The sequence below is a fragment of the Somniosus microcephalus genome, chromosome 20 (genome assembly GCF_052327205.1).
Source record: "Somniosus microcephalus isolate GS21.2 chromosome 20, FLI_Smic_1.0, whole genome shotgun sequence".
In the NCBI taxonomy this organism is placed as follows: Eukaryota; Metazoa; Chordata; class Chondrichthyes; order Squaliformes; family Somniosidae; genus Somniosus; species Somniosus microcephalus.
The window spans coordinates 74,236,020-74,251,444 of record NC_141006.1 but is presented as its reverse complement, the minus strand read 5'-3'; the positions used below and the strand labels follow the sequence as shown (position 1 = coordinate 74,251,444).

General features: G+C 42.2%; 1 protein-coding gene across 4 annotated transcripts in view; it reads right to left on the bottom strand.

Annotated features, from left to right (window-relative positions):
- Positions 1–311: 311 nt before the first annotated feature.
- The window catches only part of LOC147103430 (sestrin-2-like), a 74,083-nt gene continuing 58,969 nt past the window's right edge, over positions 312–15,425 (bottom strand). For 3 of the 4 annotated variants that reach the window (XM_085963014.1, XM_085963012.1, XM_085963015.1), the window contains 8 exons: positions 14,469–14,666; positions 13,234–13,416; positions 12,564–12,782; positions 6,469–6,616; positions 6,275–6,393; positions 4,387–4,577; positions 4,148–4,292; positions 312–3,614 (listed from right to left, as the gene is read on the bottom strand). In XM_085963014.1, the coding sequence (XP_085819140.1) occupies positions 3,528–3,614; positions 4,148–4,292; positions 4,387–4,577; positions 6,275–6,393; positions 6,469–6,616; positions 12,564–12,782; positions 13,234–13,416; positions 14,469–14,666 (1,290 nt within the window). In that variant the 3' untranslated portion in view covers positions 312–3,527. The remainder of the gene's footprint in view (positions 3,615–4,147; positions 4,293–4,386; positions 4,578–6,274; positions 6,394–6,468; positions 6,617–12,563; positions 12,783–13,233; positions 13,417–14,468; positions 14,667–15,425) is intronic. The other variant, XM_085963013.1, reaches the window with a different exon arrangement.

Genomic DNA, 15,425 nt, shown 5'->3' with positions numbered 1-15,425 from the left:
ACATAATTACAATCATCCAGCAGGTTTATAGAAACAAAATGCTTAATCCAAACGCCATCTTTCATTATAAATGCCTGGCGAGATCAGACTTCTTTACTCTTGTACTTCAATCTTTGTAATAAAGGCCAACATACCATTGGCCTTCCTGCAGCTCATTGCTGTCTGTGGAACTTGGCTCCCATGTCTGCCTACACAGCAGTCACACCACTTCAAGAGTTGGCTATGAAGCATTCTGCCACCTCAAGAAAGTACACAAAGTTCTTTCTATAATCAGTAGAGCACAAAATCAGCCACAACTACACAAAGGAAAGTACCAGTTTCTGAAAAAAGTATCTTTATTTTTGTTTTTAAAGAAATCAACAAAGTCAACAGTAGTTTACAACTTCTAAAGCTCCCACAAAAACAGATGAAATTAAGTCAATAAACAGTTCAGTAAAAGTTCAATGCAAGTTTCTGAAGTCTCATTTACCTAGAACATCCAGGAACGGGGAAACGTATGGCATGGGGGGAAAAAGCAGAGGATGTTAGCAGAATAAACATACCCCACACTAGTCATTGATGTACAATACCAGGCTAAACTTAAATCACGTCCCCAAATTTAACATGCTCATTGGGAATCTTGTGGAAATGTTTCCAAAAATTGGGTCAATCTGTTGTACAAGTTTAACATATTGCAAATGCTCAGGTTCTCAGCTATTTTTTTTTTTTTTTTTTAAATTTAAAAAAAGGCGATTTATTGCTCACAAATTTAAGTGGCGTACAACTCAAGTTCAAAACCAGCAGGAGACTGGAAGATGGGGGGGGGGGGGGGGGGAAAAAGGGGAAAGAATTAAATACATTGCACAGTTCGAGGGAGAACCAGGTAGAGGAAATCAGCAACTGCATCAAGTGATTTACTTTACAATCTAGTGAAGTTAAACAGTTCAGTGCATCAGTGTCGAGTCGGTCTCAATGCAGACACTTCCATAGAGTGATTTTACCCACATCTTACTTAAAGCAGCTTTAATATCTCATCAATAAAAAGGAGTGCATTAAAGCCCAGTGCATTCTCAGACATCATCTTTACAAAAGACACATTAAATGGGGTGTCACAAATAGGAGGCGATTTGTACATTTGACTTTAAGGGTGAAGATAAAAAGGCAGCAATTTGCAACTTCACACAACCGAGTAACAAACTTGAATGGGCATGTCCTCCTCGTACAGCTTAAGTTGGGAACCTAACCAACAGATGCAAGGTCCATCACAAACCTCTCGATCGCCTCTACCCCCAGAAAAAAGGTGCACCTTCAGAGGAGGGGAAAAAAGCTTCGCTTTAAAAAGCAAAGCTCAAGGATTCAAACTTGCTGCTTGAAGTCAGACTGCCACTTAAAAGTTAGCAGTTATTTCTTAAAAGCAAACTTTTCGGGGGGGGGGGGGGGGGGGGGGGGGGAGAGAAGAGGAATTTGTTCATTTTAACTGAGATTGTAAGGTTCATAGAAATTGCACTGAAGATACATTTTACACCAAACATACTACACATCAGCAAGTCTTCACTTCTTTCTCCTTTGACCCAGCTTTTCACACAACCCTTCAGCTAAGAGGTGGAGAGCAGTTTGCTGGCTTCGCTCTCTGAATTCTGAGGCAAACTGGTGCACTCAAAATACTGAACTGGCAATCTCAGTGCCGCCTTTCCCTCTCCACAAGTCTGCCCAAGGAGATGCTGAAATTAACCAGTGTGCAATAGGAAACTTTTGAACAAATTCACGTCTAAAGGGTTACTGAGCCAGCTAATAACCTTAGTGTTAAATTACTGGTGTATAAATACCCACCAAAAATAGATTTTAAACACAGCCCAAACCTTTCAAACCATCTAATTTGTTGGCCATCATTTAAATAACATCCCATAGTATAAATTCAACCCAAGTCTCAACAATGCAGAATATTTCCATGTAAACCAGGTGATCCCACACTAGTCCGATGTTAACATGAGGTGGGGTTAAGAGGTCTGCATTGCCATTTACCATTACACTGTATGCCAAGCGATCTTCCACCTGGTTTGTACTGTAATCGTTGAAGCAATGCGGTTCCCAATTTCTGGGGCATTTCACTTTACAAAAAAAAAGACAGCATAAACTCTACAGGCTGCTCACCAAGTGGACTCATTGAGAACAAAGATCCAAGGAATCCATCTTGAGCAGATACGAGACAAATTTTAGAACAGTCCTAGATCTACCTGCACCGAGCAAGGATGCAGTATACTATGGGGCAAAAAACTTTATTCGGTATTGCACCCGAGCAACAAGATTTCCCCCAAATATGGTACAAAATCTTTAAAAAGGGAAAAAACCCTTATGTTGGTGTTGGCTTGCAAGAAATAAATTCTACCCACAAAAAAAAAAAATCTTGTTTAAACTAAATGTACAAAAGAAAATATGTTAACAGCAGAAATACTGGTCAGTGCAGTAACAATACCCATCCAGGCACTCAGTACATGGTTACTATGTGCAAAAACTAGAAACAAGTGTTTCAGAAGGATGGCATGTGCAAATCAAGGCATCAACATATCTTTACAAGGATCTGTATTTCTCAACATGTTCTAACCTATTGGAGCAAAAAAAATGTTCATTCATTGAAGGAAAATCCAGTGCGCCAAATATAAATGCAGGAGATTGTGTTTTAATATACTCAGGTACACCATAAAACTTTACCTGAAGGCAGGCAATATTGAAAGCAGTGACAAGTTTAACTGCATCACATTACCCACTCCCATCTCTGCTTTAATGAAAAATTAATGTGTCACTTTCACAGTATAATAATTAGGCAATGCCAAGCTGTCAATCCAGATGGTTGCTCCAATAACTTTGGTATTCCATAACTTGTCAAATATTGCAAAGTTGTTCACATGTAACTTGTGTCTTGGGCTACAATGGCATTGTATCAATCAGCTAGCAAAAGCAGCAGCCTATCTTTTGGAAGTGTTTCAGGAAAAGATTTAAAACTGGGCCGATTTTAAATTTACAAGATTTTCAAACTTGGAATGCGATTATCCTCTTTCCAAAAAGAAACTGCCCATTTTTGATGTCTCTGCCGAATAAGACACTATTACACTTTAGTTTAAAAAGTCAGCTTTGGTAATGTGCTACAAGGCTCATGTATGCGCCAAAGGATACAATGCAAAAAATCTTGACAACATGAATAAATACAAGACCAGCGAGAAGTATTGATACACAAAAGTAGCCTGTGCTTTGACAGGCAGGTTTCACAGTTTAAATTCTATACAATACATTCACTTCTCTAGGAGTGCCACCCTAGAGTTTAGATGCATCAGGTTTGAGCTCAAACCTTAGATAATTCACCATGTACTGAACACAGCAAAAGGAATACTGAAGTTGTCCCCCAAAAATGCATTAGGAAATTTTATTCTATAAAATATGAATTTCAAATATTAGGAATCTGCCAAATCACACATGGCTGCTCACTTCAGTGAAGCGAGTCAGTAGAATATGCAATCCAATGGAGCCGCTCAGTCCTCATAACAGTTTGACAATCATGTCATGTATCGCGTAATGGCCCTCAATGCATAGAGTAGTGCAGCTTGCATTCGGGCTTCCAGAAGGAGCAGGTTTATATGCACCTAAAAAAAAAGTAGGAAAAGAAATGTTTAGGACAGAGGTTTCAACTGTAATATTTGTACAGAATAAAATGGAGGGGAGAGCACGCGCGCGCAAGATTAAAATGAAATAGTAGGAATGGAAAATCAAGAGCATCAACCTCGGGCTCTCCTGGATACATCTTGGAGTCCAGCTGCTGGAGTAACAGTTGTAGGGCCAGGACGACAATATTTATTAGCCCTCAGCTGACAAACACAATGGCACTATGATAGATTCAAGGTGGTGATAAGCACGACGACAACTTTATTAAATATTGTAAAGCATCAGGCGGTTTTGCATTAGATTAGAGGGCAATCCGGCAGTCATTAGGATGTTAGAATTAACCTTTAACTGCTGCGCACGAGAAGCTAGCTTTCACAATGCAGTACATTGTTGGCGTCTTTAACAAGAGTGTTTCACTGGGCAGCTTGAAGTGACTTCATATAGCACCTGAACACAAAACCCGTGCGTATCGAATCTCAAACATGGATGACAATATTTCCTAAGTGGGAGGTACCTTTTCCGAATGCCTAAAATATCTCCAGAAGTTTGCATACATTCTCTTGGTCGTTTTCTCTGGATAGCAGGCAACAGTTTTCATATAGACTTTTAAGCTACGCTCTAGAAGCTGATTGACCTCTCCATAGTCATAGTCATCATATCTGATTCAAAAAAAAAAATCAAACATTAAAACTGATGCTAGAATATTTTGTTTCAAACTTGGGGAAAACCAGCTGAAATTGTAATGCAACGTACTTTATGCCAAACACACAGTGAATGTAATTCCAAATGGCCCTTCTCAACATGGAGGTATCAACATCGCAGTGCATGGCCATGGTGTTGTACGTTAGATTGTACACAACTTGAAATTTCTCATCCAAGAGCTGGCCAACCTCAGGGTAGAGTCGGTTTATCAGGGAGTAGCCATGATCCTCCCACGAGTAATCCTAGAGCACAGGCACAAAGTTTGAATGCAAATCAAACATGACAAAACAAGTTAATGCCCATAATTGTGTGTGTCCTACTGGCTAGACTATGGACAGTAATGTAACAAAACCCCACCCTTCCAATTTCTGCTTGCTTTTTTTTTTTTTTGGGGGAGTTAACCCTTTCAGAACACCATGCCACTATTTCACCCAAGTGGCTATTCTTCATGTGAAAAGAAAAAGGATTTGAATTTCTACGGCACCTTTCGTCACCTCAGGATGTCCCAAAGTACTTTACAGCCAATTAAGTCATTTTTGAAGTGTGGTCACTGTTGTAATGTAGGAAATGCAGCAGCCAAACTGCACACAGCAAGCTCCCACAAACAGCAATGTGATAATAACCTGTTTCTTAGTGATGTTGATTGAGGGATAAATATTGTCCAGGACACCAGGGACAACTCTGGTTCTTCGAAATAGTGCCATGGGGTCAGTCATGTCCACCCGAGAGTGCAGACGGGGCCTCAGTTCAACACCTCATCCGAAAGATGGCACCTCACAGTGCAGCACTCCCTCGGCAGTGGAGTGTCAGCCTAGCTTTTTGTGCTCAAGTCTCAAGTGGAATTTGAACCCACAACCTTCTGACAGAGGCGAGAGTGCTGCCCACTGAGCCACAGTGGACACACCAGGGTTGAAATGCTGGGAGATTTATTTTCCCCTAGTCCAGAAGAGCTAGTCAATCCTAGTGTTGTCTAATTGCTGCCAAACCAAGATCATCTGACTAGAGTACAAATCATATATCTGGTATCTTTGGGTCTACACTGCTTAGTGACATTGGCCCAGAAATTTGGGTCCCAACGAGAGTGTACCGGCACTTCCGTTCCCTGAAAGGGGTACAGAGGTGGAACGCGTGCGCCGGAGAGGCAGCGCATGCGCATTGAACTTACCCTCCCGGAGAAACTGCAAAAAAAAGTCTCCAGCAGTTACACTTTTAAAAAGCAGGCGCAAGACCTGCTTTTAACAAGTGGTGAATTAATTAAAATTAAAACATTTTTCCCCCCCACAGGTTTATTATTTTTTAAATACTTTAAAAGGTAAGTTTATTTTTAGTCCTGTTAAAAAATGTAATTAATTTTCAAAAATTTAAATTGTTTAATAGTTATTTCATGTAATTTAGTTATTTTAAAAATGTGATTTAAAAAAAAATTGAAGTTTGTGATTTTTTGGAGCTTATAGTATTTATATAGGTTTGCCAGCTCTTTGTCAAACTTATGAATGAAGCATTCCCTGCTACCATTGGTTCTCCATGGCCCACGTGATTGCAGGGGACGCATCGAACTAATGGCGCCCCTGGGATAAGCAAGCACTGCGCGCCGACAGTTGGAGGCCCAGGATCGGAATCCCACGCGGGCCCACAGCTCAATGGCCGGCACGCTAGGCAAGTGCAGGTCGGAGGCTTGCACCCGCGGGAAGCCCCCGACCCGAATTTGTGGGCCATTGTCTTTACCAATTAAGCAAGTGAAGAAGCTATAACCCACTTTGGTTTGATCCAAATTTCAACAGAGTTTATCTTCTGAACTAATTAACCTCAATAAACAATTTGCAATTGCAAGGTCGGGGAAGCTTTCAGCAGACACACCCCTCCACCCATTTACGACCTTTGATCGTCGCTGTTCAGAATGGGATCAGAGTCCATTATTTCAGATTGAACGTGAAATTACCTGGGCCCGGAACGTTGGTGGTGTCTGCTCCCCACGCCGACTGAAATCTTTGTACCCAAAATCCGCATCTTCAACAAAGCAGGATAAATTGGTGGGCGACAGTGACTCACTATCATCTACTGAGAAAGGATAAGCGTGTTCAGTAAAAACAACTCAATTTCTTTGCATCACCTGAAGCCACCGGGATGTTTTACCTGCAGGTGCTACAAGCAAACTTTCCCTCTTCTCCTTTTCGAAACGTGTTGCCATCTCCTCTTGGCTTGCTTCCTCTTCCCGTCTGCCTTCCTGGAGCAGTTTCATTTTCTCCAATAGAACCTCCAACTCGTGCAAGTCATCTCTGCTCTGAAAGACAGAAGAATTGTTTTTCGATAAATGACAGACAATGTTCCCCCTAATTTATTTTGGGGGGGGGGGGGGGGCGCACGCAAAGCCCATTCAAAGTTTTGCAAATGCACAAAATTTCACTTTGGAAAAGCAGTGCCTAGACTGCACAGGTCCAGCAGACAACGACAACAGCAGCACAGCTTAGAGGGAACACTGAAGACAAATACGCAAGCTCAGGTAGGTTCACTTGCAAATTAGCTATGATTCTTTCAAATGACAGCCTTGCACCTGAGGAATCCAAAAAACTGCTCGTTTATAACAAGGCCAGCTCTCAAAGCCGACAGAGGTGAAAACGCAATGGCCTGTATTTTCCAATGCCTACGGGTGGACATCAGAAGTGACAGTTTCAACCGGCATTTCCGATCTGTTGGGAATCCTCTTGACAGATCCTCCGCCTGCCCGGAAGGGGGGCCTCTGCGGGCAGAGAGTTCCGCTATCTGCACAACCTCTGCCGGCTGAAAACATTTAAAAATCTGGTGAAAGCACAAGGCCTGCTTTTACCAGCATAAAAGTTTTAAAAAGGCAAGTTTATTTTTAGCCCCGTAAAAAAATGTAATTTGTTTATGCGTGTCTTTTTTCAGTGATCCCCATTCATACCTTTGCCAGGTCTGTCTGTCAGAAGTACGACAGGGGATTCCCTTCTTTCATTGGCTCACCCCAGGGGCACTTGTGAACCGTGGGCCCTGCACATTGACTGTGGAGAGGCAGTGTCTGGATCTCAGGAGCACTCCGGTAAGTGCGTAGATTTTTCCCTGATTAGGAGGCTTCCTGCGTGCGGAGGCCTCATATCAGAAATTACAGGCCAGTGAATTGCATTTATATAGTGCCTTTAACATTAAAAAACATCCTTGCACTGCCTTTTCTTCCCTGGTCCGAACCTTGATGCAACCACAGCTACTTCCTCTCCTTGGTCTTCCTGCCCCACAGTAACTGAAGCTTGGAAACGTGCCAATTCAGAAACAATCCGCACACAGAAGTACGATTCCTTCAACCAGCCCATACATGACAGCCAAAGAGGTCAGTGAACCAAAAGCTACACAAGGTTTGAACTGGGCTACAGCAGGAATCTCCGGTGGTGGATCAACTTTATTTTAATTAACATCCATCTTTGGAGTGTGCCCCAAGTGATGCCATATTTATACCAAAATGCTTTCCACATCAGAGTAACCAGACTAAGATGCTGTTAGCTTCAGAAAAAGAGACAATCTTTCCACGATATGATTTAATCCATCTAGGACGATTGTACAATTGAAAAGTTCACTTGTAATTATCTATCTCCTATACATGTTGAGGGTGATGGTCATAGTCCAATACCAAATCAGAACTGACCAACAGTATTCCAGTTATCCCTGGTATTTTTCCAAATGGGAGCCGGCCGAGAAGCCAAGCAGTCAGTCTTCACTTCAGTAATTAGCTTCAAATTGACTACAGGACCAATTGAGGCCACATCCTTGCAAGTAATACTTGAAAAGGCCTAATGGGACAGACCAGATTAAACACTGCACAAGAATTAGGAGCAGACCACTCAGCCCTTCGCGCCTGCTCCGCCATTCAATAAGTTCACGGCTGACGTTCTACCAAACTCTTTTCCTGCCTGATCCCCCGATTCCCCTAGAGTCCAAAAAACCCTATATCCCTGCCTTGAATATACTCAACTCAGCATCCACAGCTCTCTGGGGTAGAGAATTCCAAAGGTTCTGACGAAAGGTCAGCAACCTAAAACGTTAACGGTTTCTCTCCACAGATGCTGCCTGACCGAGTACATCCAGCATTTTCTGTTTTTATTCCAGAATCACAACCCCTTTGAGTGAAGAAATTGAGCCCTAAATGGCAGACTCCTTATTCAGAGACTGTGACCCCCTAGTTCTAGATTCCCCAGCCAGGGAAAACATCCTCCCTGCATCTACCCTGCCAAGCACTGTAAGAATTTTGTATGTTTCAATGAGATCACCTCTCTTCTAAACTCCAGAGAATATAGGCCGAGTCTACTCAACCTCCTCAGACAATCCCCCCCCCCCCCCCCCCCATCCCAGGAACCAGTCTGGTGAACTGCAAATGGGCTCTAGATGGTCCATCAACACCACTATGGGAGATCCATTAGTACTATTTTATTAAATACCATAGAACAAGTTCTTTCCACATAAATAAGTGTACAACCTGCTTTGTGTTAAGTGCTGTGATTTAAAGAGAAAGCAGCCACTCAAAATAGGACATCAAACCTAGAAACAAAAAGATAGGAGCAGGCCATTCGGCCCCTCGAGCCTGCTCCGCCATTCAATGAGATCATTGCCGATCATCCAAATTCAGTACCCTGTCCCTGCCTTCTCCCCATACCCCTTGATCCCTTTAGCCTTAAGAAATATATCCAACTCCTTGAATATATTTAATGAATTGGCCTCTACTGCTTTCTGTGGTAGAGAATTCCACAGGTTCACCACTCTCTGGGTGAAGAAATTCCTCATCAGTCCTAAATAGCTTATCCCTTATCTTTAGACTGTGACCCCTGGTTCTGGACACCCCGACCATCAGGAACATCCTTCCTGCATCTAGTCTGTCTAGTCCTGTCAGAATTTTATAAGTTTCAATGAGAGCCCCGCTCATTCTTCTAAACTCCAGCGAGTACAAGCCCAATCGACCCAATCTCTCCTCATACGTCACTCCTGCCATCCGCCTTGTGAATCTTCGCTGAACTCCTTCCATGGCAAGAACATCCTTCCACAGGAGTGATCATAATATGATCGAATTCTTCATTAAGATGGAGAATGAAGTCGTTGACTCAGAGACTAGGGTCCTCAATTTAAATAAAGGAAACTACGACGGTCTGAGGAGCAAGTTGGGTAGGATTGATTGGGGAATGGCACTCAAAGGGTTGACGGTGGATAGGCAATGGCAAACATTCAAAGACCGAATGGATGAGCTACAGAATTTGTTCATCCCAGTTAGGCATAAAAAATTTTAAAAAGTGACTACGTGGCTAAGAAGGGAAATTAGGGATAGCGTAAGATTCAAGGAGAGGACATATAAATTGGCCAGAAAAAGCAATAATCCTGAGGATTGGGAGCAGTTTAGGATTCAAAGGAGGACAAAGGGATTAATTAAGGGAAAATAGAATATGAGAGTAAGCTTGCAGGGAACATAAAAACTGACTGTAAAAGCTTTTAGATATGTGAAGAGAAAAAGATTGGTGAAGTCAAGCGTAGGTCCCTTGCAGTCAGAATCAGGGGAATTTATAATGGGGAACAAAGAAATGGCAGACCAACTAAATACATATTTTGGTTTGGTCTTCACAAAGGAGGACACAAATAACCTCCCAGAGATATCGGGGAACATAGGGTCTGATGAAAGGGAGGAATTGAAAGAAATCAGTATTTGTAGGGAAATGGTGTTAGGAAAATTGATGGGACTGAAGGCCGATAAATCCCCAGGGCCTGATAATCTACATCCCAGGGTACTTAAGGAAGTGGCCCTAGAAATAGTAGGTGCATTGCTGGTCATCTTCCAGAACTCGATAGACTCTGGAACAGTACCCATGGATTGGAGGGTAGCTAATGTTACCCCACTATTCAAAAAAGGGTGGTAGAGAAAAAGCAGGGAATTATAGACCGGTAAGCCTGACATCGGTAGTGGGGAAAATGCTAGAGTCCATTATAAAAGATGTAATAGCAGAGCACTTGGAAAGCAGTGACAAGATCGGACAAAGTCAACATGGATTTACAAAAGGTAAATCATGCTTGACTAATCTACTGGAATTTGAGGATGTAACTGGTAAAATAGATAAGGGAGAACCAGTGGATGTGGTGTATTTGGACTTTCAGAAGGCTTTCGATAAGGTCCCGCATAAGAGATTAGCGTGCAAAATTAAGGCACATGGGATTGGGGGCAAGGTATTGATTTGGATACAGAACTGGTTGGCAGACAGAAAGCAAAGAGTTGGAATAAACGGGTCGTTTTCCGAGTGGCAGGCAGTGACTAGTGGGGTACCGCAAGGATCGGTCCTAGGACCCCAGCTGTTCACAATATATATTAATGATCTGGACGAGGGAATTGGATGTAATATCTCCAAATTTGCAGACGACACAAAGCTGGGCGGGAGGGTAAGCTGTGAGGAGGATGTCGTGAAACTCCAGTACGATTTGGACAGGTTGGGTGATTGGGCAGAAACATGGCAGATGCAATATAAACGTGAGGTTATCCACTTTGGTGGCAAAAACAGGAAGGCAGGTTATTTGAATGGCAATAGATTGGGAGAAGGGGAAGTGCAGAGAGACCTGGGTGTTCTTGTGCACCAGTCGCTGAAGGCAAGCATGCAGGCAGTTAAGGCGGCAAATGGTATGTTGGCCTTCGTAGCAAGAATTTGAACAAATGCCCAGGATCTTGCTAGCAACACCCACCACCCGAGTGAATTATTTTAATGTAGGTTTCAAATATCCAGTTGCTGATATGGTTGTTGAAATCCCACAGACATGCGACTGAACTCTACGCTGCCAAACCAGGGTCATCGGGTTCAGCTTCTCTCCGATGGATAGAGGGCGTTTGTGTCCGATATTGGAGACCTGACCGCTGCAAAAACCAACATTGTCTCTGCCAAGATCTGTCTGGGATACTATATACAGAATGTGTTTACTGTTGGAAATTTTGGTTTTTAAAACTGAAGGGCTTTTTCTTAAAACTCAATTAACTGGTTTAATTGCCCGTCAGAAAACCAAGACTCAAAATAGAAAGATCATTTGCAGCAGCAACAACTCCGATGCGACCATTATTATGAAATGGCCTTTTTAAATTGGATTATTCAAGATTTGGCACTAAACGCAGAATGACAAGAAAACTGGACGACTCGTAGTTCTTTACTAGTCTATTCTTTATAATGCGCACTGAATTTTTTTTCAACTATTTTAAAGCAGAGATGCCAATGTTAGGAGCCTAGTAAGAGGGCTTTTTATAATCAGCGAAAGTGGCAACTGGCAGGTATTCTTAAAATATTTCTTGCCCAAAACCTTAAATCTGTGTCCTAGTCCTTGTACTATCAACTAGTGGGAACAGCCTTTCCCCATCTAGCCTATCCAAACCAGTCAATCTTGTACACTTGTATCAAATCATCCCTCAACCTCCTTTGCTCTAATGAAACAAATCCAGCTTCTCCAACCTGTCCTTGTTGCCAAGATCCCCCATCCCCGGAACCATTCTGGTAAATCTCCTCCGCACCCTCAAGTGTTTCCTAACTTCAATTCTGAAAGGCCTGGCTCTAAGTTTTAGGCTACATCCCCTAGTCCTAGATTCCCCAACCAGCAGAAATAGTTTCAATCTACCCCATCAGCACCACTTAATCTCAAATAAATTTGCAGACCAACAGCAAGTGTTCTTAAATTTGATTCTCACCATCATAAAGCAAGAGCCAGAAACCAAGCACTGAAGTGGCTTACAATTTCCTGGGTATAGGGGAGAGAACACAACTCTCTAGAGAGTTCTTCATTTCAAGCAACATTTCTTTCTCTCTCTCTCTCTCCTTTCCCCCCCCCCCCCCCCCCTCTTTCCTTAACCCCCAGAATATTTCATTATAAAATTTAAACCCAGGTTTGGGTGGGAGGGAGAATTCAGTAGAGGAGGAAATGTACCATACAATTTTTTGCATAAATATTTAAAAAAATTAAGCAAAAAATTTGTAGACTATTTAAGATAAAAAACTTTTGTTGCAGAACAGACCTGAGGTTATGTCTGTATGCAGAGCAAAGCTCATGGGACAAATTGCAAATTCAGAAAAACCTGAGCATTGACAAATCACCCAGGCTGGCAAGTGTCTGTTATTTTATTTTACACGCCCCCACCCCCTAAAATGAAGAACCTTGTCTATACAATGCTCACTACAGAAATATTTCTAACTTGCACATTTAAGAAAAAGTTTACTTACTGCACTGCCATCAAGAACCTCCTCGGAGCCACTCGCACTGTCCGAGTCACCACTGCGTGGAGAGGGGGGTCTGAATGTGAAGCCACCATCCTGATCAAGTTCGGGCCGAATACTGCAGCCTAAAACGAAGGAGGCCAGGGAATGGTAATGTGTGAGGAGGACGACGGCGTGAATGAGCTCGGCTAGTGACCAGCAATGTTCACCAGTCTTCAGCAGATTCTACAACAAACAAAAAAGTAAATCAGATAAGCCAAAAAAAGGGGCTCAGGAAAAAAAAAATCATCAAGTACAGATGCTCAAGTTGCAATAATAGCACTTTTTTTTAATGTACAGGGAGAATCTATGGAGTGCGCTGCATGTTTTTTTTAATGTGATGAAGCATAAAATAAAGGAATGCATACTTAATGCTGACAAGAAATTTGACTGCATTACCATTTGGTAAATAATAGACCAACGCAAGGCAGCTTGACGAGCATGTACTTGTAAGATGAGAATAATGATCGTGCCTCAAATTTCAAATACAGCAAGCGGCTCCAGCAAATGCTGAATCTAAAAGTGGATACTCCACATGCTAATTACTAAACTGGCAATTTAAATTGGACTATATCAAATATTCAGTAAAAAAGTTCCATTTTAAGCTGATCACTGATTGATACTCCCAACAAATTACCTCGATATGTTCTTTTGTGATGAGCCATGGTCTATGGGCTAAGATTTTGTTGATTTCATTGAGATTCTTCATTTTCTGAGGTACAAAGTTTAAGCCGCTTAACCACTCAGGATTTCCACCAACTTGGAGAAATTCATTAATATGGAGGCGGACGAGGTATGAACACTGATGTCGAGCTGCAGCCTGAAACAAGATGATGTAAATCAATCAGGCACTCAGATTTCACTCTGATCAATTATACAAGAGACTGGGAAAACACTGCCAAAGTTTTGCAAACAATTGATAAATGTTTCCTGAACTCTAGCCTCAGAACAAAAACACTTCAAGCTCATCACCTCATTAAAACCAATCCCAAAATATTGAAATGTCCTCTGTACTCCCAAATACATAAAAATCAGATAACTTGAAAGCAGTGGGCTCGGCAATACTTCAACTGCACGGCAACAGCAATGCAACTACAGGAAACAGTGCTATCCGGTACAGACGGGACCGAGCTGTTGCCGGTCCCTCAAAACTGCCGGACACACCAGCACTGATGTTGAAACATACGGAGATTTTCAGCTCCGGTGAATCGACAAACCCTGTGCTTCTAAACAGTCGGCAAGCTTCTCTGTAGTGTCTCTAGCTGAAGCTGTTGCTTAGCTACAGACCTTGACTGTTGAGAAAAAAGCAACGAAAAGAAAAAAAAAACCTACGAAAAGAAAAAACCTAACGAAACGGCTCCTGATTTTTGCCGGTGGCTTGAGCTTGCCGGACATTTAGCCTCCGGATAACAGTTTCCTGTACTTGCTCGCTTTCGCCGTACTGCCTTTGATAACCCAGACGAATCTTTATCAAAAAAGACATACGATTTTTAATGGCTAGTTTACGAGTCTCATTAGGAGCGGGTTGGCTGCTTAACCATTGGCACAGGGAAGGAGGGAAACAAGCAATCTTCCTTTTAAGCTGCACAGCTAGCTCACTGGCTTTTAAAGAGGAAAAACCACGCAGGTGCAGCATTTTGAATGGGCCACACAGCCCCTTAAAAAGAGGCCACACCCCCAAAAAAGGGAACATTCAAAGAAAGAACTCAATTCATTTTGCAAAAGACTCAAAGATTCAAATTAATTTGAGCACTGGTGCTTTGTTCCTTCCCGATTCGGTCATTCACGACCACGATCTTTGCTGTGCTGTTCCATCAATTTAGTTCAGTTTCCTTTAAGGGAAAACATTACAGACAGGAAAGAGCAACTCACCATTAGAGCAATGTAATGCCTGTAGGGATATGGCAGAGGACCATCCATCTGCAAGAGATAGTACTGAGTTTTCCAAAAGCTTTCAAGATACTGTGGGTGCAAGCCCATCACCATGGTAACATTGTCCACACGACCAGTGGACACAAAGGCTTCAATAAAGAGCTGTCTTTCGGCATCTTCGAGACCTTCCTGGAGAATCTGTAAAACAAAAAATATTTTAATACCTGCCAGTTGCCACTGATTATAAAAAGCCCTCTTACTAGGCACCTAACATTGGCATCTCGGCTTTAAGATAGTTGAAAAGTGTGTCAGTGCGCATTATAAAGAGTAGACTGGTAAAGAACTACGAGTCGTCCAGTTTTCTGGTCATTCTGCGTTAGTGCCAAATCTTGAATAATCCAGTTTAAAAAGGCCATTCCATAATAATGGGGTTGCATCAGAGTTGTTGCTGCTGCAAATGATCTTTCTATTTTGAGTCTTGGTTTTCTGACAGGCAATTAAGCCAGTTAATTGTGTGTTTTAAGAAAAAGCCCTTCAGTTTTGAAAACCAAAATTTCCAACAGTAAACACATTCTGTATATAGTATCCCAGACAGATCTTGGCAGAGACAATGTTGGTTTTTGCAGCGGTCAGGTCTCCAATATCGGACACAGAAACGTCCTCTATCCATCGGAGAGAAGCTGAACCCGATGACCCTGGTTTGGCAGCATAGAGTTCAGTCGCATGTGTGTGGGATTTCAACAACCATATCAGCAACTGGATATTTGAAACCTACATGAAAAAAAATTCACTCGGGTGGTGGGTGTTGCTGGCAAGATCCTGGGCATTTGTTCAAATTCTGCTATATAATGTATTATGTACAATACTTAAAAAAGGTGAATTCTGAACATGGGTCATGCTGAATAGTATGCCAGACGAGCGATAGAACCAACTTGATAATTTCCAAATTAAGCATGA